At 38.8% G+C, this 26,492-nt stretch overlaps 1 protein-coding gene across 17 annotated transcripts in view; it reads left to right on the forward strand.

Annotated features, from left to right (window-relative positions):
• The window catches only part of PRKN (parkin RBR E3 ubiquitin protein ligase), a 1,297,158-nt gene that overhangs the window by 474,952 nt on the left and 795,714 nt on the right, over positions 1-26,492 (forward strand). For 15 of the 17 annotated variants that reach the window (XM_082475577.1, XM_082475586.1, XM_082475576.1 and 12 more), the window contains one exon: positions 1,686-1,807. In XM_082475577.1, coding sequence (XP_082331703.1) covers positions 1,686-1,807 — 122 coding nt within the window. The remainder of the gene's footprint in view (positions 1-1,685; positions 1,808-26,492) is intronic. The other 2 variants (XM_082475585.1, XM_082475590.1) reach the window with 1 other exon arrangement.

Consider the following 26,492-nt stretch of genomic DNA (forward strand, 5'->3'; position numbering starts at 1 on the left):
AAAAATCTGGAGCCTTCAAAACTGGGTACAGACACATGAAATAAAATTCAGGAGCAGTGGTCCCTAAATTTCCAATGCTCTTAGATTCTTGTCCTTTTAAAAATTTCAACAGCAAAGTGTGCGTTTAATTTCCCTGTGTTGCAAATACCCTTGGCCAGCTCTTCCGGCGGCAGGCTGCTACTTGGCTGAATAAGTCACAGGGCTGTTGGCAAGAAGAAGAAAAGATTGTCCCTCTTTTGAGCATAAAACTAGATTTTCTATTGGGGTTGGCCAAAAGGTTTGTTCGGTTTTTTCCATAAGGTGACTCTAGTAGTACTTAGTTGTCTTTAACTTAATTCGAATTGTTAGATTGTATGTGACAGCTGTCAAATCAGCGTGCATTTAAAAAAAGATTTATCAAAATTGGCAAAGTTTTGTTTAGCCATTTTAGTATTGAAGATGGAAGAAAAAAGCAACATTTTTGGCATATTATGCTTTTTTTATTTCAAGAAAGGTAAAAACGCAACTGAAATGCAAAAAAAAGATTTGTGCAGTGTATGGAGAAGGTGCTGTGACTGATTGAACGTGCCAAAAGTGGTTTGCGAAGTTCCATGCTGGAGATTTCTTACTGGACGATGCTCCACGGTTGGTTAGATCAGTTGAAGTTTATAGCAATCAAATTGAGACATTAATTGAGAACAGTCAACATTATACCACGCGGGAGATAGCCGACAGACTCAAAATATCCAAATCAAGCATTGAAAATCATTTGCACCAGCTTGATTATGTTAATCGCTTTGATGTTTGGGTTCCACATAAGTTAAGCAAAAAAAACCTCTTGACCATATTTCCGCATGCGATTCTCTACTTAAACGTAATGAAAATGTTCCGTTTTTCAAACAAATTGTGATGGGCGATGAAAAGTGGATACTGTACAATAATATGGAATGGAAGAGATTGTGGGGCAAGTGAAATGAACCACCACCAACCACGCCAAAGGCCGGTCTTCATCCAAAGAATGATGTTGTGTATGTTGTGTATATAGTGGGATTGGAAGGGAGTCCTCTATTATGAGCTCCTTCCAGAACCCAAACGATTAATTCCAACAAGTACTGCTCCAATTTACACCAACTGAAAGCAGCACTCGATGAAAAGCGTCCAGAATTATTCAACAGAAAACACATAATCTTCCATCAGGATAACACAAGACCGCATGTTTCTTTGATGACCAGGCAAAAACTGTAACAGCTTGGCTGGGAAGTTCTGATTCATCCACCGTATACACCAGGCATTCCACCTTTGGATTTCCATTTATTTAGGTCTTTACAAAATTCTCTTAATGGAAAAAATTTCAATTCCCTGGAAGACTATAAAAGGCACCTGGAGCAGTTCTTTGCTCAAAAAGATAAAAAGTTTTGGGAAGTTGGAATTATGAAGTTGCCTGAAAAATGGCAGAAGGTAGTGGAACAAAAGGGTGAATACATTGTTCAATAAAGTTCTTGGTGAAAATGAAAAATGTGTCTTTTATTTTTACTTAAAAACCTAAGGCACTTTTTGGGCAACGTAATAAATTAAATTGTTGTATCTTCAATATAATATTTATCCCAGTAATGTTTCAAAATGTTCCTGAGGTGTTAGTTTTAAAATTTGTCTAAATCTGGATTCAGCATTGATTGGCTACTTCCTCTGCTTTCTTTTTTTCCCAGCAGGTAGACCAACCTACAGCAGCTTTTATGTCTACTGCAAAGGCCCCTGTCAAGGAGTGCAGCCAGGAAAGCTCAGGGTGCGGTGCAGCACCTGCCAACAAGCGACGCTCACCTTAGCCCAGGTAAGGAGATGTGGCGTGAGCAGGCTGCCCTGAAAAATGAATGTGTATTTCCAGAGTTGCCTTTCGGGGTTTCTAATCAGATATCACCCATTACTGAAAAATTGACTTCTATGTGGTTGTAATGGTTAATGGTATCTGAAGTTTCATTTAAAAATATACTGCTCTGTAAATTTCAGGTACTGCGGGGCCATTGGCCCCATTTCTTTAATCCAGGCCTATTGAAAGGGAATATAGAGGCTGATTTTATATCAAAAAGAGGTTGGGGGTGTCTTTTAGAAGCTGCCAAGAAGGATCCTTCTAAGATCCTGGAAATGTTTCATATCTCGATCTGTGTGATAGGAACATGGGTGTATGCATATGTCAAAATTTTTTGGACTCTTCATTTAAGGTTGGTGCACTTGAGGTAAGGGACCCTCAATAAAAAAAAAGTGAAAAGGAAAGTTGTGGATCAAGGACCAGTATGCATATAAAACAGGGTTGGAAAGCACGATGTGTTGCAGCCTCTACTTGTTTTGTGCAGTCCACAACCTGAGAATGTTTTTTATATTTTTAAGTGGTTGGGAAACATCAGAAGAGTAGTATTGTGTGACATGTGAACAGGACATGAAATTTAAATTCCAGTGTCGTGATAAAGTTCTGTCAGAACACAGCCCCGCCCACATCTGTGCACGTTGTCTGTACCTTTCTTGTGCCCTAGATCAGAGTTGACTGGATGGCCTACAACGCCGGACATGTTTACTCTCTGGCCCTTTAGAGAAAAGGTTTGCCAACTGGCCCCTGATATAAAACATAGGCACAGTAATTCATGGCTTTAGCGTGATAGTTGTGTAGGATTTGGCTAAATGTGATGTGGGTGCCAATGTGCGTAGGGGAGCAGAGGGCATTCTGGTCAGCTCAGTGCTGAGAGCACAGCCCAGGAGACGCAGAAGGACAAAGACTTTTACAGGTGATTAGGGGCTGAGGTGTAGGGCAGCAGTCCCGTGAGCACATCGGGCCCCAGTGACGGCTAGAGCGTTTAGATTTTATTCTGCAGGCAACGGGAACAAAGGCAAAGCGTCACAAACAAAGACCGTGTATAAAATGATGTTTTAAGACTATCTCTTGGTGCTGTAATAGTTTGTCACTGGGATTGAGGCTGGTGACAGATCGAAGGCAAAGAGGTTAATTAATCATCTATTTATAGGGCTCACAGGTGAGGAGCTGTGGGCCCAGAAAGGAGGAGATGGGGGGGACTGGCAGACTGAAGGTAAGGGAGCGCTGTCAAAGAACCTGAAGGATGTACCGAGTCAAGGGGAAAGCGTGGATCTCTGACTCAAGCCTGGGGAAATGGCGGAATTGCTCAAAAATGTAATTCAGATATCATTAAACTTCTGTCCTACATTCTATGCAATTGTCTATCTGTCTATATTCCAAGAGTCTGTAAGCCTCATAAGATAAGATAACTTGTCGGTTTGGGTCCCTGTCTTATTTCCAACATGGTGTGTTGCCCGTAGCGGATGGCATCTGCATTTGAACTTTCACATATTGATTCAATAGATCCACAAACTTTAGAAATTCTATTTGGCATTTTATAATCATATTAATCATAGTAAGTATGATTGTCTTGCCACAATTTACTGACTTCCTTCCTTACATTTATATTCTGGTACTTGTATTTTTCTCTAATTCTCACCACAGACCTGAAAAGTAGATATCATTATCCAATGTTTTTAATAATGAGACTCCACAAAGTTAAGTAATGAGTTCAAAGTTACATGGTTAACAGATGTTGGTGCCAGAAGTGAAAAGTCTTTTCTGTGTTTCTCCAAAGCCCTGGCCCTTTTTTAGGATAGATTGCTTGCTATACAAATCTGCTAATAAATGTTCTATTATTCAACTACTTCCCTTGTATTTAAAATATCGTTCAAAAATGCTCTTAGAAAAAATACCCTTAAGGATTAAGAAAATAGAATCAAAGATGATTTGAAGATTATTTATTTAATCCAGAGTTTCAGTACAGTTACTAGATGTAGCATAACTGGTACCCAACAAATAAATAGACCAGGCATTTCATTTTTTTTTTTTTAATAACAAAAGATACACACTCAGTAATACCTTCAAACAATATCTCTGTGAGCAGCTGACTAATCACACTGGCAGTTGGTCTGCACGTTTAGTGTTGGAAATGATGGAGCAGGTGCGGGACTTTGCTATAGAGGAAGGGTTCCTAAGCAGAGAATAGAAAACTGTTAGGTTTCATTTGCCCAAAATTTATAAAGATCTACAACGTACACAGTTTCCTCTGGTCAGGAAAAAAAAGAAAAAAGAAACAGGATCATGCGTAGCTGACTAGTTATAGGGAACAGATTGTGGTTTACCTGAGCTTCCGCAAGGAGCTTTTTACACACAATGAGGAAAATGGGAACCTACTTAGCCACCTGGTTTATTTTTTTAAATCATAATTTTATTTTTTCTGGTTAGAAGAAATCTGTCTGCAATAAGCCCCATGCCCTTCATGAGTCTTAATAGTAACCTCCTAATTATTTTTTGCTGTTGTTGGGGATTTATTCATAATTCCAGCATTTCCTCAACATATTTAAGTTTTACATGCGAGAGAATGAGCCGCCTCTCATATGTAATGCTCTAAGGTTGAATTGTTGAAATGTTTTATATTTAATGTGAAACTCGTAATAAATTGGCAAGAAAGAAGGACAGCCATTTCTGTCACAGTGTTAAGGATGGGGAAACTGAGGTCTGAAGTTTTGGACTGACCTTGAGGGTAAGTTGAGAATTCGCTTACAGAAAACACCAGGTTTTCTTCTGTCTCCAAGTCAAATGATCTTCTTTAATTCATGGTGACCTTGACCAGGGTTTCCATTAACTGAAATAGCCTTTAGAAAAATGAACAGTCACTGGAAAACATCGAACAACAACTGATTGGAAAAACACGGCAGGCAGCCAGTTTTCAATTGCCTATTCAAAGATGGTCCACGTAGGTCCACACAGAAATGACACGGGGTTGACCACAGAGGGAGGTGGCTTTATCCATGCGTATACATTTCTGATTGCCTTCTTGAATAATAAAATGAATGATCTAAAATAACCTATGTCATCATTGTTTCCCTCATTAGTGTGGAAAATCAAATGATGTGTAAATCATATGCTCAGAGCCTTTTTTTTTTTGAATTCAGAAAAGTGGGCAGAAAAAATAAGGTTTTCCAAGATGTGTAGACTATACACTGTTTTTAGAATAACTAGAAATTAAAGAAGGAATTCATATTGGAAAAAGAAACAGCACTGAGAGACTTAAAGATTCTTTTCCCTCTCCCTTTCTCCTGGAATCCTGCCAAATTCAAGGTTAGAATGTCAATAGGCATGGTTCCTTCTACTGTCTGTCCTGTTGTTAAGTTATAAGTGTGTAGGGTGAAGAGTGAGCCTTCTGGTAAGGAAGAAAGCTCTTAGCTCAAGCTCTCAAAGATTTCCCAGCACCAACGTATATAAACACAAGACTACCAGAGACTGTGTGACCTGTTAAAAAATTTGCCTGGGCTGGTGAAATTTAGGTAGATGTGATGTTGATGATGAGGATTCCGTCCCAGGGAATCACCTTAAGAGGGTTCCTCCTCCTGAGCCCTGCAGGATTCTGCTCCCTGAGTCCCAGCAGTGTTCTCTCCTACGCTGGGATGAGATGTCCTGTCCCTTCTCCCATCACGCTCCAGCCGTTGCCCACAGTCTAGATGGGTTGTACCTTCTGTGGAAAACAGAGCTTCTGTGATAGGAAGAAACTACTTTTTCTAAAAGGAAACAGGCTTAAAATATGGTAAGGATGTTTATGAGTAAAATCATTTATTGACTCTAAAAATAATTACAAGATAGAAAGGATGTAGAAGTGAGATGAGAGAACACACAGAACATAGTGTTCTGCCTTGGAATACTGTATGGGGCTCTGAATTGCCTGGGAACAAAGACCTAGAGAGAATGGCCTCTGTGGTCCTTTTGTCCATCAGATGTTCTGGATTTGAATTCTGGTTCTGTGACTTACTGGCTGTGTGACTTGGGGCAAGTTGCTTAACTTCTTTATGTCTCAGTTTCCTTGTCATCAATTGGAAGTAAACATTTCATTAAAGTTGTGAGGGTTAAATGACTTAACTCATTAAAGTATTTAGAACAGTGCCTGGCACATAATAAACATCTAGAAACCATTAGCTCTTATTGTCATTTCTTCAAGTGAAGAAAACTTTTGATTTTCTACCAAAAACACATTGAAGCAACTGCTGAACTCACATTGTAAACTTACACCTCTAGGACACTTCAGTTCTGATTAAGTTACAAATTGTTAATCCCTGCAGCACAAACTCTAGGTAACCTGAGTTATCCGCTATTAACATCTTTTTGTTTGCACCCAGTTTATTAGTCTTAAAATGAATCAGAAGCCAGGAGATTACTGCAGCCACGAACTGTGGATGATTTTTTTCCCCCTACAATCACTGTAATTACTTTATCTCAAAAAGAACTTTATCTTTGCCACTCTAATAAGATACTCTGCCGCGGAATAGCATTAAAGCTAAAAGGTTTCTGATGAGAAATGGTGAAATAAATAGAGTAAGACGTACAAATGCCTGACATGATGGATTTTATTTAAAATTGGTTTATAGATTAAGAACAATTTATGTGAGGAAATTTATTAAGACATATACTCTAAATGTATAACTGTTCCTAAACTTAATATTTGTTAGAGATTAATTGTTGACCAGGAGTCTGCTTGCTTCCCTTAATATCAAAACCTACTCTTACGTACATAATAAAGTCACATATGTAATAAAATCATAGATGAGAGAAAAGGAGAATGGACAGAATGGCTCCTTGGACTTGGCTTGAGCCCCATGGTTCAGGGGAGAGTAAGAGCAAAGAGTGGACAAAAGAGGTTTTTCATCAGAGCCTGTGTGAGAATCAGGGCAAAAGCCAGAGCCAGGCAGGCTTGGGGACGAGAACGGAGCCCAGCATCATTCTGGCACCAGGAAGATGCTGGGTAGGACTGCCAGATTAGCACACAAATATACAGGGTGGTCACCTAAATTTGATTTCACATAGACAATGAATATTTTGTTTATGTATAAGTATGTCCCAAACATTGCATGGAACATAAGTATATTAATTTTTTAAATCTGAGATTCAAATTGGCATCCCATTCTTTATCTGGCTGTGCCCTTCCCTCTTCGCCGGGCCATCTGTGTAATGACTGTTGGTGCTGACCCCAGGGAGGCCCCTCAGTTGGCTCTTGGTCAAGCTGCGGAGGCAAGCAGCAGCTGGAGGAAGAGATGAACAGCAAGAATGTCAAACAGAACAGCCGGAGCCGGCAAACTCGGCGGTGGCCACGTGTGGGGAGCACTCACCTGGGGGTTCTAGGAATAAGTGGGGGCCTCTGAGGGGTAATGCCAACATCCTTGAGTGAGAGTAATCAGCCAGCAGTCATTCGAGTCACAGTCATAGATGGAAGTGTTTGTTTCTGAAGAACTACAGACAGTTATTAGTAAACCAAGGGAACTTCTCATTAGAAAAACAAACAAACAAAAACAATAAATATGTTCTTGTGGATTGGAAAACAGTTCATTTTTGCTATATTACAATGATATAAACATTTAATAAAGAGTTTACAAACAAAAAGTGAAAAAATATAAAGTTGCCTATTGAAATAGATAAAATGCTATATATATATGTATAAAACTGTGTATGAAATAAGTAAAATGCTATCCAGCTGAGCTGCAGGCAACTTTAGCCAACAGCTAGTCACTGTGTTATGTTCACTATTCACTATGTTGTTATTTCAACTGTAGAAATTCCTATATTGAGAACCTTTATCATATGCTTAATATTTCAGGACTAAAATTTTCTTTGGTCATATGTTATTAGTTGGAGTGATTTCAATAAATTGAAGCCTGTATAAATGTTGGTCAGTGTTGGTAACACATTGACATTTCAATCAGGCTAATAATTTTCAGTTGGACTCCAGTGGAGGAAGCCTTTCACTGCTTCTTTTTTGGTGACCGTCTGTACTATTTTAGTAGCTGACTTTTTTTAAATAATGATTTTACTTTACAAATCTTTAAGAAAGAGGAAAAAGAAAATAATCTTGCAGATGCATATCCCCAGAGCATATTTTTAGAACACCCAGTAGCATCAGAAGTCCCTGGAAAGATGGGCACTTACCAGGCATGTACCCTGGTCGTGCTGTAGTGTCTCACTGTTTGTCCTTTGATACCCAGCCTTACTCCTGACCTATGATGCTAGTGTGAAAATCTCAAAACTGTGGGCAGGAAATTTAAATCATGCCCTTCTGAAATGTATGCATATATATTTTAAAAAGTGTGTTGAATTCTTTATTTCCTTATTCCCAAAGAACTTTGGTTTATTGTGTGTATATGTATTTGTGTGTATATAAATATATATATTTATATATATCATGAGGAATGAGTATTATTAATAGCTATTATTGAATGTTTACCAGAAACCAAGATCTAAGCTCAGCACTTTACTTAAATATCCCATTTAATTGTTATGTTGTTTGAACAGTGTTCTAAGTTTCATATATATGTATTGTTATGGCAGTGAGGTGCATATTGTTATTTACTTCATATGGAAAATACGATAAAGTTTTCCAAAGTCTGTCAGTCAATACTGACATGTGGTCATTAATCTATTTAATTGGAATTTGGTTGTGCTACATAGAATTTTATTCATTGTTCAGAATGATAGCGTTAAAACAATTACAAGAGAAGTATTTATTGGGACTACATAGGACATTTGACAAAAATCACAGCCTAAATACATTTATAAAACATAAAGGAAAAGATAAGATTTTTTAAAGAAAGTCTATTATATACTTTATTATTTCATTTTAAGTTGTAGTTAAATGTATCATGTTTTAAAACAGGGTTGCTTTGTTTATTGGTTAACAGTTCTGTTCACCGGCAGTGATAGAACACTCTTTCATCGGCGGCTTACTCCATAAGGACTTAAGTGTTTTCTTAAGCATTGGCTGGGTTGTTTGTACCTTTACCATCCACCATGCTTCATGTCACAGAACCAGGTATCGTGGTACTGAGTCTGCAGGCAGGGCAGGACAACGGGGAACAGCCATGCCTGTCTCATTTATTTGTAAAAGGAAATAATAATGTTGATAATTTTTAGAAGCCTCTTTTCAGTCTTCCCCTTACATCACATTGTTTATAACTTGGTCATAGACCCGCTAATAACTACAAAGGAAGCCTGAAAAGCAAGTGTTTCCCAAAGGCAAACAGGATAGCCATAATTGGCTTAGGCCAGTTTATCCGAGGGTTTCGGTCCATTGCTTCTCCAATCAAAATCATAGTTCTGCAAATAAGGAGAGAAGATGAGATGGACATTGGATGGGCAAATGACTAATGGCTGCCGTATTTGTAAATGCATAATTATTTTAGATCACTTTCACGGACTCATCAATTTCTTTACTAAGTCTAAATTTTACTGTTATATACTCTATTTGTATCACTATGGCTACACAAGGGATTTGGCCAGCCTTGAACTTGTTTTTGTGTGTGAAATGCCACTGTTGTTTCAGTGGTTGTTTCTACACATAAATGCATCTCCCTGGTTTTCTACAGAATGATATTGATATATTATCCATTTGACCACTTAGAAGCGTTATCAAGAATTGTGGAAAGAAAAAACAAGATCTTTAGGGCAGTGGGTTAATTTATTTGCTCTTTGCTTAAGAAGAAAATGGCCTAAAAACCTCACTGGGGAAAGATAAACAGAATTTAGTAGCTCTGTCGTACTCTATAGTAGATCCTTTGTCAGTGCTTTATAAAGAATGAGCATATTATCTAGCGCTAATAAAATGTGAGGGGCAGAAGAGTCGCATTGAGAGACCTACAGAATTAGGCAAGATAGTGCAGATCAGGACTGTGCTATGTTTTTTCAGTAATTTTACAGAAGCATTGGTACTTATGCAGGCATGCCATCTTCCATCTGGGAATATCAAGCTACCTGCATAAATGTATCATTGAAGCCAGATGAGAAATGGAGAGGTTAATTGACTTCACTTTGGTCCACAGTGAGAAATGAGCCAAACTGAGAATTAAATCTGGGGAACCAGAGTTACATTCTAACTGAAACATCCATATTAAGTTACATTTGTTTTCTTACTACATCAGAGAGAAAGTAGAGCCTTACTCTGCAGCCTTTTCCAGAAAAGAACCAAATTTATTAGACTACATTTGGGAATGGAGATTTGGGAAACAGATAAACAGTGAAACACAGGCGTTTTCCTTTAGTGAGGAGAAAACAGAAGAGCATCGGTACACCTGGAAAATAGGAAATCATGAAATTACAGAGGAGACTCTCATGGATTATGACAGTTTTTCTGTGACTAGTTGGCTCTACTGGCTCGTTGGAGGCATAATACTAATGAAGTAAGAGTCCTCGGCATGAGTCCTGCAAGGGCCACTTGCCTCTCTGAGCCCCGTTATAACCCTGCAGTCACTTGTTAGTATGAGTAAACTAAGGGTTCTCCTAACTAGTTTCATGAACTGTATTTCTATCTAGTGTCAAAATGACCCAGAATTTTCTTTAAATCTTCAGTTGTGCTTTGGGAATTTCATATTAATTTTGAAAGCCATCCTAATAAACATCCACTGCCCTACTGCCTAGGAAATCACCTACAGTTAAAATAATCAGATACAGCCATCGTTTAAAGCTGGCATTATCATCTCATGGACAGATGAGCTTTTTCCTTCATGCTCTGGTAAAAGTAAGTGGAAAACCGTGTTTTTTCTCTTTCTTACTAAATAGGATATCCTATTTAAAGTAGTTTGTGTAGAAGGTCAGTGTAAACAAATGTGATGTAATCTGTAAATTGTGTAATGTTGCCATAAAGTTAAGATTTAAGCTTTGAATAAACAGACATAGTAAAGATGGTATATGTGTGTGACCACAAAAATGAATGGAGTGTGACCAAAAAAATAAAGGACTCTGTTAATTGGGTACCCTTTACTCTACTCCATTTCTAGACTCAGTGCCCCAAGGCAGGGACTATAGCTTTTCCACCTTTGTGCTTTAGCATCGTGCCTGATGCATAGGAAATGTTTATACCTTTGTGGTGGAATAAATGAATAACTGAACAAATGGCATCATAGTCACTGTTTGCCTTAACCTACCTGTAATCTTAGAATAGGAATGAACTTTGTAGTCATCCAATCTAAATTCCCTCCTGATAAAAAAACTTTCTCTTATAATACATACTTGGTGTTTGGTCATCTGTCTTCTGCTAGACAACCTTTAGTAATGGAGGAACAATTGCTTTTCCAGTTAGCTAGCTCTCTTCATTGTATGGCACTCTAATTGAAGAGAGTTATTTGACCTAAAATCTATCTTCACCCATAAATTGTAGCTCTGCTCACTGAAAATAAAACAAAATCCTATGGGCTTCCTTGGTGGCGCAGTGGTTGAGAGTCTGCCTGCTAATGCAGGGAACACGGGTTCGAGCCCTGGTCTGGGAGGATCCCACATGCCGCGGAGCGGCTGGGCCCGTGAGCCACAATTACTGAGCCTGCGTGTCTGGAGCCTGTGCTCCGCAGTAAGAGAGGCCGCGATAGTTAGAGGCCCGTGCACAGCGATGAAGAGTGGCCCCCACTTGCCACAACTAGTGAAAGCCCTCGCACAGAAACGAAGACCCAACATAGCCATAAATTAAAAATAAATAAATAAATAAAAATTTAAAAAAAAAATAAGTTAAAAAAAAAAAAAACAAAATCCTAGGAATCTTCCATCTGTCAGCCCTTCATATGTTTAAAGCAGTTAAAATGATTCACTTCCTAGGTCTTCCTTTCTCTACTAAATTCATGGCTTTCAAATGTAAGAAAGGCAGAAAGTATCTCCTTGCCTCAGTGAAATTCACTTTTCTATGAACAGCTTCAGAGTCACAAGTGGTAGAGCAAGAGTATGAAAGAAAAATCATTATTAGAATCGGGATGTATTGGGAAGCAAGACCAGCAACTACTGTTTGAACTTGGATAGACTTGTGTGGACAGGCTAAGTCTGATTCAAAATATTCTTGAGAAGAAGCCTGAACTGTAGAAAGGTCAAAGGGGGAATGCAAATAGGTACTTCTTCATGGAACAGTGATGGTGTTAGGCTTGGAGAGTCAAGAGGTGTGGTTAGAAATGACAATTCAGAGAGAGCAAGTGTGGTAGCCACCGGTCAGGAGCTGAGAATACAGGATTGTTCATGATGGGGCTTGTTGAGCATGTGAGCCTTGATGCCCAGTGGTAATTTTCATAAAGCAGCTCCAGGCAGTTCCAGTACAAGCCTTTTGCAACTTAAACTGCACAACCCATCAAGCTGTATCTGAGCACCGGTACTTCCTTTTGCTGTTGATGCTTTTGTGTCTTTTGCTAAAGGCACTGCCATAGCCTCCTAGTAGGTGACAGTTTCTACCAGGGCCAAATGAATACCTTTAAGTTTCAAATTCAGTTTCAATTCAGCAAATACGTGTCCAGTCTCATGAAAAACAATCAATCAAACAAACCAAAAACTTTCTCTGCACTCCTGCTAGGGCCTGTGCTAGGAGGGGCCCTTGCTGGAGGGGGAGTGGGAGGGGGCCTCCTTCTTTTCTTTCCCATCGTGAGCTTTTACCCCTTCTAGCAAAAAGTTACCATTTTGCTCCCTTTGGTTTCTATGTCTCAGTGTTGAATTCAGATGAGAGAGCTAAGGAAAATAGATGGGGAAAGTTCTCACTTGACTGATAACTGTCCTGGCGTGGATTTGAGCTATCAGGAGCTGTCAAGTGTGAAAGCAGACTCTATCTCATTGGCTCCTGTACAGTTGTTTAGAGGCCACCGAGGGGAGTTTCAGCTTCACCTGCACTGATGTGCTGATGCATCTCCTGCAGCAGTGATTCCTCCCTCAGCCCCTGGTTTCTCATTGGTTGTTTACCAGGTTTTCTCTGTTTGAATCTCTTAAGCCTTCCAGGAGGTCTTGCTAGGAAGAATGTAAAATGATATTAGTGAGGCTCTTTTTCTTTATCCAAGGGGAACACTTACACATGTTTTGCGTTAACAAAATTTGGGATCACAGGCTGACTCCAACGTAACTGTATCAACAAGGAACTAGTCCTCTAGATTTACCAAGTGGGACTCAGACCCAGACTCACTGTCTCCCCCTAATTGTAGAAGAGCTGTATCAAGCTCTCTGAGTCATTGCACTGAAACCCTTCTTTTCTTGACTTAATATGAAGGGGGTGTCCCGTTGTGTTGGGATGTTAATGCAATGCAAATTTCAACACAGAAATCATCTTCACAAATGATCTCCACTCAGTCTCCAACACACCAATCTTTACATATACAATGTAGGTGACGAATTTCAAAAACTATCGTGTTGGTCAGAGGTGTATGGAAACTTTGTACTTTCCACTTAGTTTTGCAGCGAACCTAAAATTTCTCCAAAATAATAAAGTTTATTTTAAAAATTCTATCTCTAGTTTTTAGATTCTTAAATCTGTGTATGGAATCAGCGCCTCTCTTGGTTTACCACCTCTATTGTATCTGGTGCTCCGGTTGAAACCTCTGATGTACTGCTCTATTACATAAGCTGAATCTGTAGAGCCTTTAACAGTTTAAAAAGTATTTCCATGTACATCATGTTGATTTATAAGACAACCATGTTGATTGGGAAAAATAGGTGTCACTATCACTGTTTATACCTGAGAAAACCCTACAAGCATCAGAGAAAAAGAGAATTACCAAGAGTTAGTATGTGGTGGGGCTCTTAGCTTGAACCCATATGGTATGGAAACTATCTGAGGATTTTCTCATTCTGCTACATAGCCTCCTCTCTTAGCAGAGAGTTAAAAACCTTTAGTTGGTACAACATTGTTCTCAATGGTGAACAACTGAAACCATTTCCACTGAGATCAGGAACAAGACAAGGTTGCCGACTCTCACCACTATTATTCAACATAGTTTTGGAAGTGTTAGCCACAGCAATCAGAAGAGAAAAAGAAATAAAAGGAATCCAAATCAGAAAAGAAGAAGTAAAACTGTCACTGTTTGCAGATGACATGATACTACACATACAGAATCCTGAAGATGCTACCAGAAAACTACTAGAGCTAATCAATGAATTTGGTAAAGTAGCAGGATACAAAATTAATGCACAGAAGTCTCTTGCATTCCTGTACACTAATGATGAGAAATCTGAAAGAGATATTAAGGCAACACTCCCATTTAGCATTGCAACAGAAAGAATAAAATACCTAGGAATAAACCTTCCTAAGGAGACAAAAGACCTGTATGCAGAAAACTATAAGACACTGATGAAAGAAATTAAAGATGATACAAACAGATGGAGAGATATACCATGTTCTTGGATTGGAAGAATCAACATTGTGAAAATGACTATACTACCCAAAGCAATCTACAGATTCAAGGCAATCCCTATCCAATGGCATTTTTCACAGAACTAGAACAAAAAATTTCACAATTTGTATGGAAACACAAAAGACCCCGAATAGCCAAAGCAATCTTGAGAAAGAAAAATGGAGCTGGAGGAATCAGGCTCCTGGACTTCAGACTATACTACAAAGCTACAGGAATCAAGACAGTAGGGTACTGGCACAAAAACAGAAAGATAGATCGATGGAACAGGATAGAAAGCCCAGAGGTAAACCCACACACATATGGTCACCTTATCTTTGATAAAGGAGGCAAGAATATACAATGGAGAAAAGACAGCCTCTTCAATAAGTGGTGCTGGGAAAAGTGGACAGCTACATGTAAAAGAATGAAACTAGAACACTCCCTAACACCATACACAAAAATAAACTCAAAATGGATTAAAGACCTAAATGTAAGGCCAGACACTATAAAACTCTTGGAGGAAAACATAGGCAGAACACTCTTTGACATAAATCACAGCAAGATCCTTTGTGACCCACCTCCTAGAGAAATGGAGATAAAAACAAAAACAAACAAATTTGAACTAATGAAACTTAAAAGCTTTTGCACAGCAAAGGAAACCATAAAGAAGACCAAAAGACAACCCTCAGAATGGGAGAACATATTTGTGAACGAAGCAGCTGACAAAGGATTAATCTCCAAAATATACAAGCAGCGCATGTAGCTCAATATCAAAAAAACAAACAACCCAATCCAAAAATGGGCAGAAGACCCAAATAGACATTTCTCCAAAGAAGAAATACAGATTGCCAACACTAATCATTAGAGAAATGCAAATCAAAGCTACAATGAGGTATCACCTCACACCGGTCAGAATGGCCATCATCAAAAAATCTACAAACAATAAATGCTGGAGAGGGTGTGGAGAAAAGGGAACCCTCTTGCACTGTTGGTGGGAATGTAAATTGATACAGCCACTATGAAGAAGAGTATGGAAGTTCCTTAAGAACCTAAAAATAGAACTACCATATGACCCAGCAATCCCACTACTGGGCATATACCCTGAGAAAACCATAATTCAAAAAGAGACATGTACCACAATGTTCATTGCAGCACTATTTACAATAGCCAGGACATGGAAGCACTAAGTGTCCGTCAACAGATGAATCGATAAAGAAGATGTGGCACATATATACAATGGAATATTACTCAGCCATAAAAAGAAACGAAATTGAGTTATTTGTAGTGAGGTGGATGGACCTAGTCTGTCGTACAGAGTGAAGTAAGTCAGAAAGAGAAAAATAAACACTGTATGCTAACACATATTTATGGAATTAAAAAAAAAAAAGTTTCTGAAGAACCTAGGGGCAGGACAGGAATAAAGACGCAGATGTAGAGAATGGACTTGAGGATACGGGGAGGGGGAAGGGTAAGCTGGGCTGAAGTGAGAGAGTGGCATTGACATATATACACTACCAAATGTAAAATAGCTAGTGGGAAGCAGCCGCATTGCACAAGGAGATCACCTTGGTGCTTTGTCACCACCTCAAAGGGTGGGTTAGGGAGGGTGGGTGGGAGGCGCAAGAGGGAGGGCATATGTGGATATATGTATACGTATAGCTGATTCACTTTGTTATACAGCAGAAACTAACACAGCATTGTAAACAATTATAATCCAATAAAGATGTTAAGAAAAACAAAATAACTTTAGTTGGTACATCATTATTTTTAACACTGCTTGCTCCATGGGTTCCCTAAGGCATTTAAAATATTTTAAGTGTGCAGGATCACTGTCACCCTTTTCTTCTGAGATGCTCTTATATTTTCTTTGATTTATATTTTGGAGGCTCCATCTTTGTTGAGGCCACAGATGCCGCTGACATGTTTTTCACTAAATTTCATGTTATAGACATTCCAGCCATCTATTAAATTCCATCTCATGGATCAAGATAATAAGAACTGCAGATCCGCTGAAATGTGGGCCCTTGATACCACAGGGCTGCTGTCATTTAGACTAAGCTATTGCTCACCAGTCTTTCCTGAGGAGAAAAAGATCTTCAAATCACTTATAATGAAGGACACAGGGAACACTGGAATTTTACACTCTTAACCTGAAATCTTGTCCTTCCTAGTGTTTTCTTAGGCAACATTAATGACTTTTAATATGGACTTAAGTTATTTTAGTTTTAATTTGGAGCATTATTTTCAGCGATGAATTTTTGTTTCTCTTATTTGAAAAGCTATGATTTTGAAGGGGAATGGGCAGGAGAGTAAGTTGGTACAAATATTAGTTTCTATATTTGTTTCTGGTCTGTCATTAACTGGAAGAGAACATTGCAGATTTGCTTGTTACAACTTGAAATTTACGGAATATTTGCTTTCAAATGGCTATGTATTATGTTGAACTTGGGAAATTCCAATGAGAAAAAGAAACTCTGTAAGATTGGAAAATGTGCTGTGGTGTTAGTTTAGGTGGAATACATACTAAATAACATCACAAATCTAGGAAAATATCAATTTATATGTTCAGAAACACAGAGCCCACTATAAATTTCATAACAATGTCAATTTTGTCTTATTAGATGAGGCTTTCTTAAGGTTTGTCAGAAGAGAAGCCCAAGGTGGAAAAAGCATAGTTTTTTTGAGTTTGTTTGTTTGTTTTAGATTACAGTCTTATGTACAAGAGTTTTGAAATAAATGCCACAGTGGTTGGCTTTACATTTCTCAAAGATCTACAGACAAGTATTTCTCCACCCTGACCATTTTACTCTAAACATGCACATTTCTGAAATTTTAAGTACATGTGAAATGTGCACCTTTAACTTCACTGGAGGATCAGGATGGAAGGAAAGTCGGAGGTGGGAAAGCTCAAAGAAGGAAATTTTGGAAGAGTGATGAAGAGAAGGAAAGGGCAGTGTATGTGTTTATTATCTTATTGTAACATAAATATAGAGCATACCTGTTATCATAGAATTCTGTTGGGCAGGAATGGTTTAGCAGATTCTGGTTGGGTCAGTAAGATGGGCCTATTTGGATTTTTATATTTTAAGTGTATTTTCTATAACTAAGGAGAAGGAGGAGCAGATAAAAGGAGAGAGAGCAGTGGTTACTCAGCTGTTGCAGAAATGAGATGTGTGGTCGGGGGTCAGAGGAAGTCACACTGGACCGAGTCAAAGTTTAGAAATATTTGATGGTTTATGAGCCGGAGGCCCAGAAATGAGGTGGCCTTGCCTTGATCACAGCCAGTAAAGACAAATCGGCGACTAGGCCTGAGGCTGCATGCGTCACAGTTCAGTTTTGTCATCATGTTGAATTCCTTCAGATACGGGTACTGTGGCATGTGAAAGTTTGGTTTTTATGACAGAGGAGCTTACAGTCTCTCCCATCCCATACTGAGGCAGGAAAGGAGGTGAATTTCTTTCACTGAGGAACCCATTTCATAGGCTGCCATCTGTGAGTTTAGGGACATCCCCGGTGTGGGTTAGTGAGGACACTGGGCCAGAAGGTTAGCTGTCAGATCTGAGCTAGCCCCGGGCCTGTGAGGGTTATGTGTCCTTAGGAACTTTGTCTCAGGTCACTCTTAGCAGTAGACCAGGTTCCCTGACAGAAGACCCCCTCAAAGCCACACCTTTCTCCTTAGAATCTTGTTACTTCTCCATCTCCTTGTGTTTCCCCATCTAGATAACAGCCACCTTCTAGTGCATATAATTCTCGACGTGAGAACACATCGTGCCCCCCACGTTCAAAAGCCAAACGCAGTGCAGCGTTGCTGGGCAGGAAATCTGGTCAATTCGAGGCCACTGTGTTGTGGAAAATACAGTTTTTTCAATGAAATGCAAATGTACATTACTCTAGTACTCATGCATTTATAGAAATCCTTTTTATAATCATTTCTTCAAATAAGCAGAAAAGCACCAGTAGTAACTTGTCAGATATGTTGTAAAAGTTGGCAGAAATGACCCAATAATAATGGGCTTTAGAAGTAGGTGAAAAGTAGTCTACACAGGACCTTACTTTGAGTGTCTCAAATAATACAATAATTATTCAATTGCAAATTAAATTTAAGACACAAACACATTTTGAATTACAATGATTGAAGTTATCTTAAGGAACAATTGCTAGATTCACCATGATAAAAACACAACATTGTATGTGGTACAATAAAAGAGGTCCAAAGCACTTCTCCTTTTAAAGGCTCCCAATCAAGTTGGGAGGCTAATTACATCAGGGACAGTCCAGTAGCAAAGCAGTGGGGACCCTCCAATAGATGGGCTTCACCACAGCTGCCTTGGGAGAAGGACGCTGGAACTTTTACAACTCACATATCAAGAATCCAAAATCTCATCGAGCCATAATCTGTCACCACCTCTGGCGGGGTAGGGGAGTGACCTCTCTAGGCAGACAGAGATATGGAGAAGTGTAGCGAGTAGGTCTAGAGGAATAAAGAGAAGCTATCTGGCACAGGTATGCACCACAAACTACTGATTTGATTAGCCAGCGATTCAGAATCTTAGCAGATACAAAGCGGCTCCACAGGGCTGCCGCTGAGATTTTGCCTGTGCCCATGGGTTCCCAAAGGGAGTGTGCACCTGCCATAATACCCTCTACCCGGGTGGAGTCTGCCAGGTTTGAGAAAATGGCCAAAATCTTGCTGGGAGATGCAGGTATTGGCAGAGCTTTCTGGTCAGGAGAAGCATCACAAGCAGTGACCCAGGGCGAAAAAGAGAAACTAAGAAAGATAAGGGCTGTAGAGAGTGGAGGAGAGGAGAAGGGAAGCAAAGAGTAATAGAAATGTAGTTTTGTTATAGAAAACATGAAGGTAGCAAGGTCATTTGGGAAACCAGATTGATGTTGATGTCATTCATTAAGACATGAAACACTGAGAAATCAATAGGTTTGAGTTAAATAATCACTGAGTATGGTTTTGGACATTTTGAGTTCCATCTGCCTTTTGGAAATCCAGGTAGAGATGCAAAGTAAGCAGTTGGATATTCAGACCTGGTACAATCTTTGACATTTGTCCCAAAATGCACTCTTATAAGCTTTATATGTTTGTTTTAGTACGAAAAAGAAAGTCCTTTGGTGCTTCTCATAGATTCTTGCTAGAAAGTCAGTATGAGCCGTGGTAGCTGACTGAGGGGTAATAACTGGCCATCCCATCTTTTAAATTCAAGTGGTGTATTTGCCTCGTGCTTGGGTGCCTGGACACCCTCCTCACTTACAAGGAGGTCTTTCCCAGGTGACTGTCTTTTGCAAGTTGACTTCTGTTATATCAGCCCCTCCCACCCTCCAGGCAGGCCTCATGGGCATGACTGAAACTAGGGCAGGTGTTGTGTGTTCTTAGGCTGAGACCTCGGCTACAAGTGAAACAGCATTTCAATTATATAAGTTTATATTGGACATCTCTGAATATAGCACTTCTCATCAAGTTTATTCCATTCTAACTATGGAATCAATGTTAAGCATGATGTTTGAACTCCAAGCAACATCTGTGTTTAATAACTACAGTTTAGGATATTTCAACACCAAGCAGAGAACTAGTATACCAGGAGCGCAGCAGGGAACATGCCGACCCCTGTTCTTCTCCAGGGTGGAAACTGGGGGATGCAGAGTAAATGTGTAAAGATAACTGATTTTGTACGTAATTCCTTTCTTTCTACATACATTATTTGTGAGGTTTGGTAAAAACAAGAGGAGAAAAGCTGAGAACTCAGACCACTGATACTCTGTTTATGCATATTCTGGGATTAATATCTCACTTATATCTGACTCATTGCCAAAGTGAGAATTTATTTTCTGTTTTTGATAGCAACATAACCAAATGCTTCTCCCTAGATTTGTGACCTTTAACAAGACCCTTAATCTTTTTGAGAGTCTTTTCTCACGTTTGAAATGAGGGCCCTTGGCTACATTATTTTAGCATCTCTCCTATGTCTAAAACTCTGTGTGTCTGTGGCTTCCCTCCTGGGCAGGGGCAGTGAAGGCTGCTAAGTAATACTGGAATAAATACTTAAATGTACATAAGACAGTGTGTTCAGGGCCTGACGCCTAGTGGTTGATCAGGGTTCTTATTTCCTTCCCCTCCCCTTCCCATGTTTCTATTATTGCTATTATTATTATTATTGTTATTGTTATTATTATTGGCATTTTATCTCTCAGGTGTACCAGTTTGGATTCTGTGGTCCATTCACAACACACCATCAACATTAGTCCAAGCTTGACCCCTATTTAATTACTTATGTTTCTTTCTTTCTCCATTTTTTGTTTAACTTCCCTAGCCCCTTTAATTCAAGAAATATTTAAAACCTACTACCTACCCAACACCCACTGAGGGGTTGTTTAACACACTACGGAAGAAGCATCCACTTATTTATGAGAATTATTCTCTAGTTTCAGCATCAGAAATAGCAATAAAATAAGGAAATGGTTTATGTGTTTTATGTAGCTAATACCATTTCCCCCTTTGCTATGATTGCTTGAAAGCTTAGAAAAAAAAAATAAGTACCCTCCTCTAGCAAACATATAAAACTTGGCTGCTTGACCTGGTTTAGGAACGTCACCACCAACTTTCATCAAACATTTTCCGCTCGTATTTCCCTGGGTCAGCTCCCCATCCCCACAGATTATCTTCACTGAGGTGTATTGTTATAGGCTACTTCATATCCTTTCTTTTTTTATGTGAGTGGATTTTTATTATTAAATGCTATTTTCATATTTTTAAAACTGCTGATGTTGAGTGACTGAATGGTAAGTACCATGAGATAAGAATTTCTTAGTGATAAAACATTAAAAATACTATGTGAGGCTATTTCATGTGAATTTAAAAGATTAAATTAGATTCACTAAATGTGAGACTGATTTAAATGAATATCAAATAAGAAGATGGTTTCTAACTTTAGTGGTATTATTTAATTTCTTTAGTAGATATTGTGCTATTCTGTGTGTTATTATTTTTATCTCTTCTTGAGTCATTTTTGGTGATTTGTGTCTTTCACAGATTCTTCAGTTTAATCAAGAATATTTAACTTATTGCTTAAAATATTTCTTTTTATTTTTTTTCTTAATGTTCCATTCTATTTTTTTTTAATTTTTATATTGGAGTATAGTTCGTTAATAGTATTGTGTTAGTTTCAGCTGCACAGCATAATGATTCAGCTATACATTTTTATATCCTTTCTTGAATCAAACTGTGTAAATATATAAACAAGCTTCTAGATGGTTGAAGGGATTCATTTGGTTAAACATATTTTCACCTGAGAATGAAGCCTATTCAGTCTAAACTGGAATTAATTTATTTTATATATTATCTGTTGTTTCCTTGGTCTCTATCTTTTCTGCTTTTGTTAGGGCTGCTATGCACTTCCTATGCACTTGGTTAATGTATGTGGAATGAATGAATGGATGAATTGACTCATTGAGATATAGGAGGGGGAAGGGAGTCTAGTGTCCTTAGTTGCATAATACATTTGCTCTTTCACCCCAAAAGCTAAGTTACAGTTAATTAGGCTACTAATATGTTGGTCAAGTTAGCTTCCTGCTATAAAGTTTGAAAACTAGTTGATTGGAACAAATTAAAAAGACCATATATCAATCTGGTTAGTGTGGGGAAGGGGGAAAGATTAAAAAAGGAGGAAAAAATATTCATTTAGGATTGTCTGATTATCACAGGGCACAGGTCGTTTCTCAAGCCTGTTTTGGGGCTGACCATGTTATTTGGTGGCATTTAAATGAGGTTTGTGGTGTGTGACTGTATGTTTATGTTACCTTCAAGACCTCTGATAACTTTCAAAAGTGAAAATATTTATTTGGGGAGAACACGCTGATCATAGTAACAATCCTTCTCTCCTGTCACTTTCTCGGTACAGCCCCAAATTCACAGAGAATCACAATAAAGAAAAATCACTTCAAATATGCTGTTGCAATGAATCTCACATGTAACACAAAGGCTTCCAGCTGTGGCATCCAGCGTGCATCCTACGAAATAGGCTTTGCTAAACACACACACACACATACACCCACCCACACACACACACACACACACACACAGCAATAATATGACAAAGAGAACTATCTCCTCACTGAAATTATCTTGCTGAAAAAAAGGAAGAAAGAGGGGAGCAAACGTTAAATGCAAAGCCATTAGTTCCCCTCAGGGGCTATATCTGTTTGCTACATTGACGTTGTTTACAATGTCAAAAGCTCTGCAAAGGAGAGCATGCTTCCTGCATGTGTTAAATCAGTAAATTGAGGCAACGGCAACCGTGGAGATGAGCCGAATGGGCAAATAATGATAGACTTTGGCAGGTGATACTGTCTGTGCTTGTTGTTCATATACAATAAGAGGCAAACATCTTCAGTGACATTTTTACTTATTCACTAGTATAACTCCCGTCTAGATACAGTTTTAGACCTTTTCCAGAAAGTTCTCTGATGCTGTCTGCCACTCGATTGTTCACACCCCCTAAGGCACCCACTCTTCTGACTTCTATCAGCAAGATTGGCTTTTTCTAGCAAGAACACTTACAGTGTGATCAGAGGGCTGGATGCTGCACCAGAGCTCAACAGCAGGCTGGAGGGCAAGACCCTCGGGCTGGGGTCCGAGGATAGGCAGCAGCTGCTAGACACTCGCGGAGAGCTGCCAGTCCAAACCCTGGTGTTCACAGCCTGGTGGATGGGCTCCATCTGTCATGGCAAAAGTGTACAAGGAGGAGGTGTCCTGGGGAAGGCATGGCAGAGTTTGGGCTAAAGACTAAAGATGAAAAAAACATTGGTCTAGGCTGCTAAAAAGCCTGGCTGGCAGAGGATACAGATTCAAATAGAAAACCTATGTCATCCAATCAAGCACCACTGAACTGCAGGCTGAGTTTTCAAACTGCATTTAAGACAGAAGAGGAAGAGATTATGCAACTCAGTGAAACCAAACACCCAGATAAAATGAAAACTGAAAAGCTATTCACAATACATTCCTTGTAAGTAAATGCTACATTTGGTAACTCAAAAAAGAAAATGCTTCTTGATCAGAGGCTGACACTTTCACCCCAGTGAGGCCCCAAAACCTGAGCGATGACTCATTTCTTGTCTCATAATACTGGTTATTGAAGGATTATGTAGGTCCTTTCGAAGACATAGCCATATCCACATGCAATACTTTGACAGAACTTGACAATGTTCTACTGATTATAAACAGCCAAATTAGTCTTCAAATAAGTAGGCTGAGAGTAGAACTTGAGGAATATTAAGTTCCTCCAAACTTTAGGGAAGTCACATGTGATGCCTGCTCAGCCCACAGGAACACAGCCAGTGATGGGGGCTGATCTGAGTCCTGGCTTGTCACTTGGGCATTCCCCAGCGTCAGGTCTAAAATTGCTGCTGAGTAAGCAGCCCAGACACACGAGGACAGCTACTTTCAGGGGTGACCAGTTACCATCTTTCCCACAGAATTAGCCATGCTGGGAGAGACTCACCTGCTAAAATTGGTTTATCAGAAATAGAATTCTTTTTATGAAATTCCTCTCTGCAGTGAGGGTTTAAGAATTCACAATCAACATTTTGCAGATGACCCACAAGGAGAATCAGATTACATGTTCTTTCCCAGGCACCTCTATTTCTAAGAGTCCTTCCTTCCTAGTGGCCTCACAGACACTTTTTGATCTTGGTAGAGAGACTCAGAGGCAGTGTGTGTTAGAGAATGCCTCCTTAGCCTAGAGGGGGAAAACAGGATCTTCAAATAGAGTCATAATGGCATTTCTTCCTGGTGTTTAATGGCGTTTCAGAGCTTGGCAGGCATGCCACCTAGTGTTCTCATTCAAGAGGCCTGGTCACATTCAAAGAGAAGTGAAGGACACCCACAGCGTGGGCAGCAGTGAGGACGGCTGCAGGCCTGTGGAGCCAATGCAGAGGGACGCCGCTGCACCATGATCTATGGCACTTTATGTATTTTTTTAATTTGGCAGCTGCCACTGAGATTCAAATGTCCCAATGCAGAGCACTCTCCTTTAATTTGTTTTCTTTATTAAATGTACAGCCAAAGTTCTGTCTTCTTTGTTCTATTCTTGGAATAGTTGGAAGGCACAAAGAGAATGTGTGCCTTGCTTTCAGTTTTGCTAAATTATATCAAAGTTCTTTTAAATAATGGGCTGTAAGTAATTTTTTCTTTTTTCTTTGACTAGCAGCTGATGGAAGCAGTAAGTTATTTTGAAATATATTTTTAAATAAGAAAAATAAGGTATAGTTACACCAGTGCCTCTTAGTATTGCAAGTAGCTTTATTAATTTTCATTATATGAATGATGCAATTCTCATTATATAGCACTCGAAGGATATGGAAAAGTACGAGGCATAAAACATGGATCTAATCATCGCTAACATTTTAGTGACTGTCCCTACTGGAATCTTTGAATCTTTGAATGCATGCATCTTCTCACCTGCAGATGCAGGTGTTTTTCTAGATTTGTTTCTCTCATTTGACAACAATTGATAACAATCCACTCAAAGTTAATTTTTATAGTTGTCTATTTGTATTTTTTATAGTTGCATAATATTCTATGCTTTGCTATAATGGTGGCATAATTCTATAATGCTATAAGCATTTCCCTATTGGTCTATTGATAGTATATATTTCATTTCCAGATGATGTGTGTGAGGAAGGGAATGAGAGAGAACGAAACTACTATGATGCAATGAATAGGAATGTGTGTGTGTGCATGTATTTATGTGTATGTGTGTGCGTGTATAATGTGTATCCTTATACTTATATCCTTAAGTTCTGGTATTTTTAAACAGCTGATTCCAAAAAGATGGATCTCTGGGTTGAAGGGGATGTGTATTTTCAATCTGAATAAATGCTGCAAGATTGTGTTTAAAAAAAAAAAAAAGCTGTAACAATGCACATTTGCCGTGAGTATTTAAGTGCACTTATTCCCCTAAAAAAATTTTCATTATTTATGTTCCCAGTCTTATTAACCTAAATGAAATATTCTTATAATTTAATTTTCATTTTATCTGTTTATTGAACATTTAAATATGCTCCTCTGTAGTTTTTTAATGACACTGTAAGTCATATATATGTATGTCTTTATATGGCATAGTAACCTTTTATCTACTATACAAGTTGCATATATATTTTCTAATCTATCAGTTTTTGTTGTCTATTGTTTTTATTTATGGTGTCCTTTGTTAAACTCACTGAAATATTTTTCATATAGTCACATATTTCTATATTTTTTCCTATTTTTGGATAGAAAATTCTCCTAAACCTGTATATTTTACAAGCATCGCCTATTTTTTTAATTGACTACATTTAAAACTTTTAGTTGGTCTGATATTTCTCCTTGCATGTGGTGTGATAAAAGGGCCCGAGTTTATTTCTTTTGAATGGGTGGTTTTCTATGATATTACTATTTATTAAATAATAATTTTTCCCATTGTATAGAAATATTACCTTTGTCATAATAAAGTCCCATATATTAGAAGATTGATTTATAGTCTTTCTCTTACTTGGTATTACCTATGCAAATGCATGGCCCTTCATACTATTTTGAGCACAGAGACTTCAAAGTATCTTTCGGTTTGTGAAAAGGCAAGCCTAGCCTCAACTGACTCATCTTGCATACTTTTCTTGGCTTTTCATGGACATTTATTCTTTGGCTTGAGTTTTAATATGATTTGCCCATTCCAACTCCCTCCAAAATAATAGCTGGCCCCTCCCTTGGAAACTTTTCAGTACTAAAAGGCTCTGTCACATACCCCAGGCTCTCTTCGCTGCAGCTGCTCCTCTACTCAGAAGATAAGAGTTGGATATTTAATTGAGAAGTAACAGTGGCAAAGATGTGTTCTAACTGCCACCTTCCAGGAGGAGCCTTCCTACAACTACTTATAAAATAGTGTAACACCTATAACCTATCTCTACATTTAAAGATTCAGCAGATACCTGTCAGTAAAGGGTGAATGAGAGACAGCACATGCAGCTTAGCTTCTGGAACATCCTTTATTGGGGACAATTCATGGAGCTAGGGCAGCATAGCTATTTAGTGAGACTGGATATCAGACCCCAGCCCTTGGGGAAGTTATGATTGGAGAAGTGCCAGTTCCTTCCCAGGTATAAGTAAGCAGAGGTGAGGGGCCAATCTTGCTGTTATAGCAGCATGGCATGGTGGACCAGAGGCCTACCACCCTGACCCTTCATCTCCACTCTATCCCAACTGATGAGCTTAAGTCCTAGATGCCCAGTTGCCTTGGGTCTCTGCAGGTCATGGGTTGCCTGTATGCTGAACTGTA

The sequence above is a fragment of the Balaenoptera physalus genome (genome assembly GCF_965194825.1).
Source record: "Balaenoptera physalus genome assembly, chromosome: 9".
Taxonomy (NCBI): Eukaryota; Metazoa; Chordata; class Mammalia; order Artiodactyla; family Balaenopteridae; genus Balaenoptera; species Balaenoptera physalus.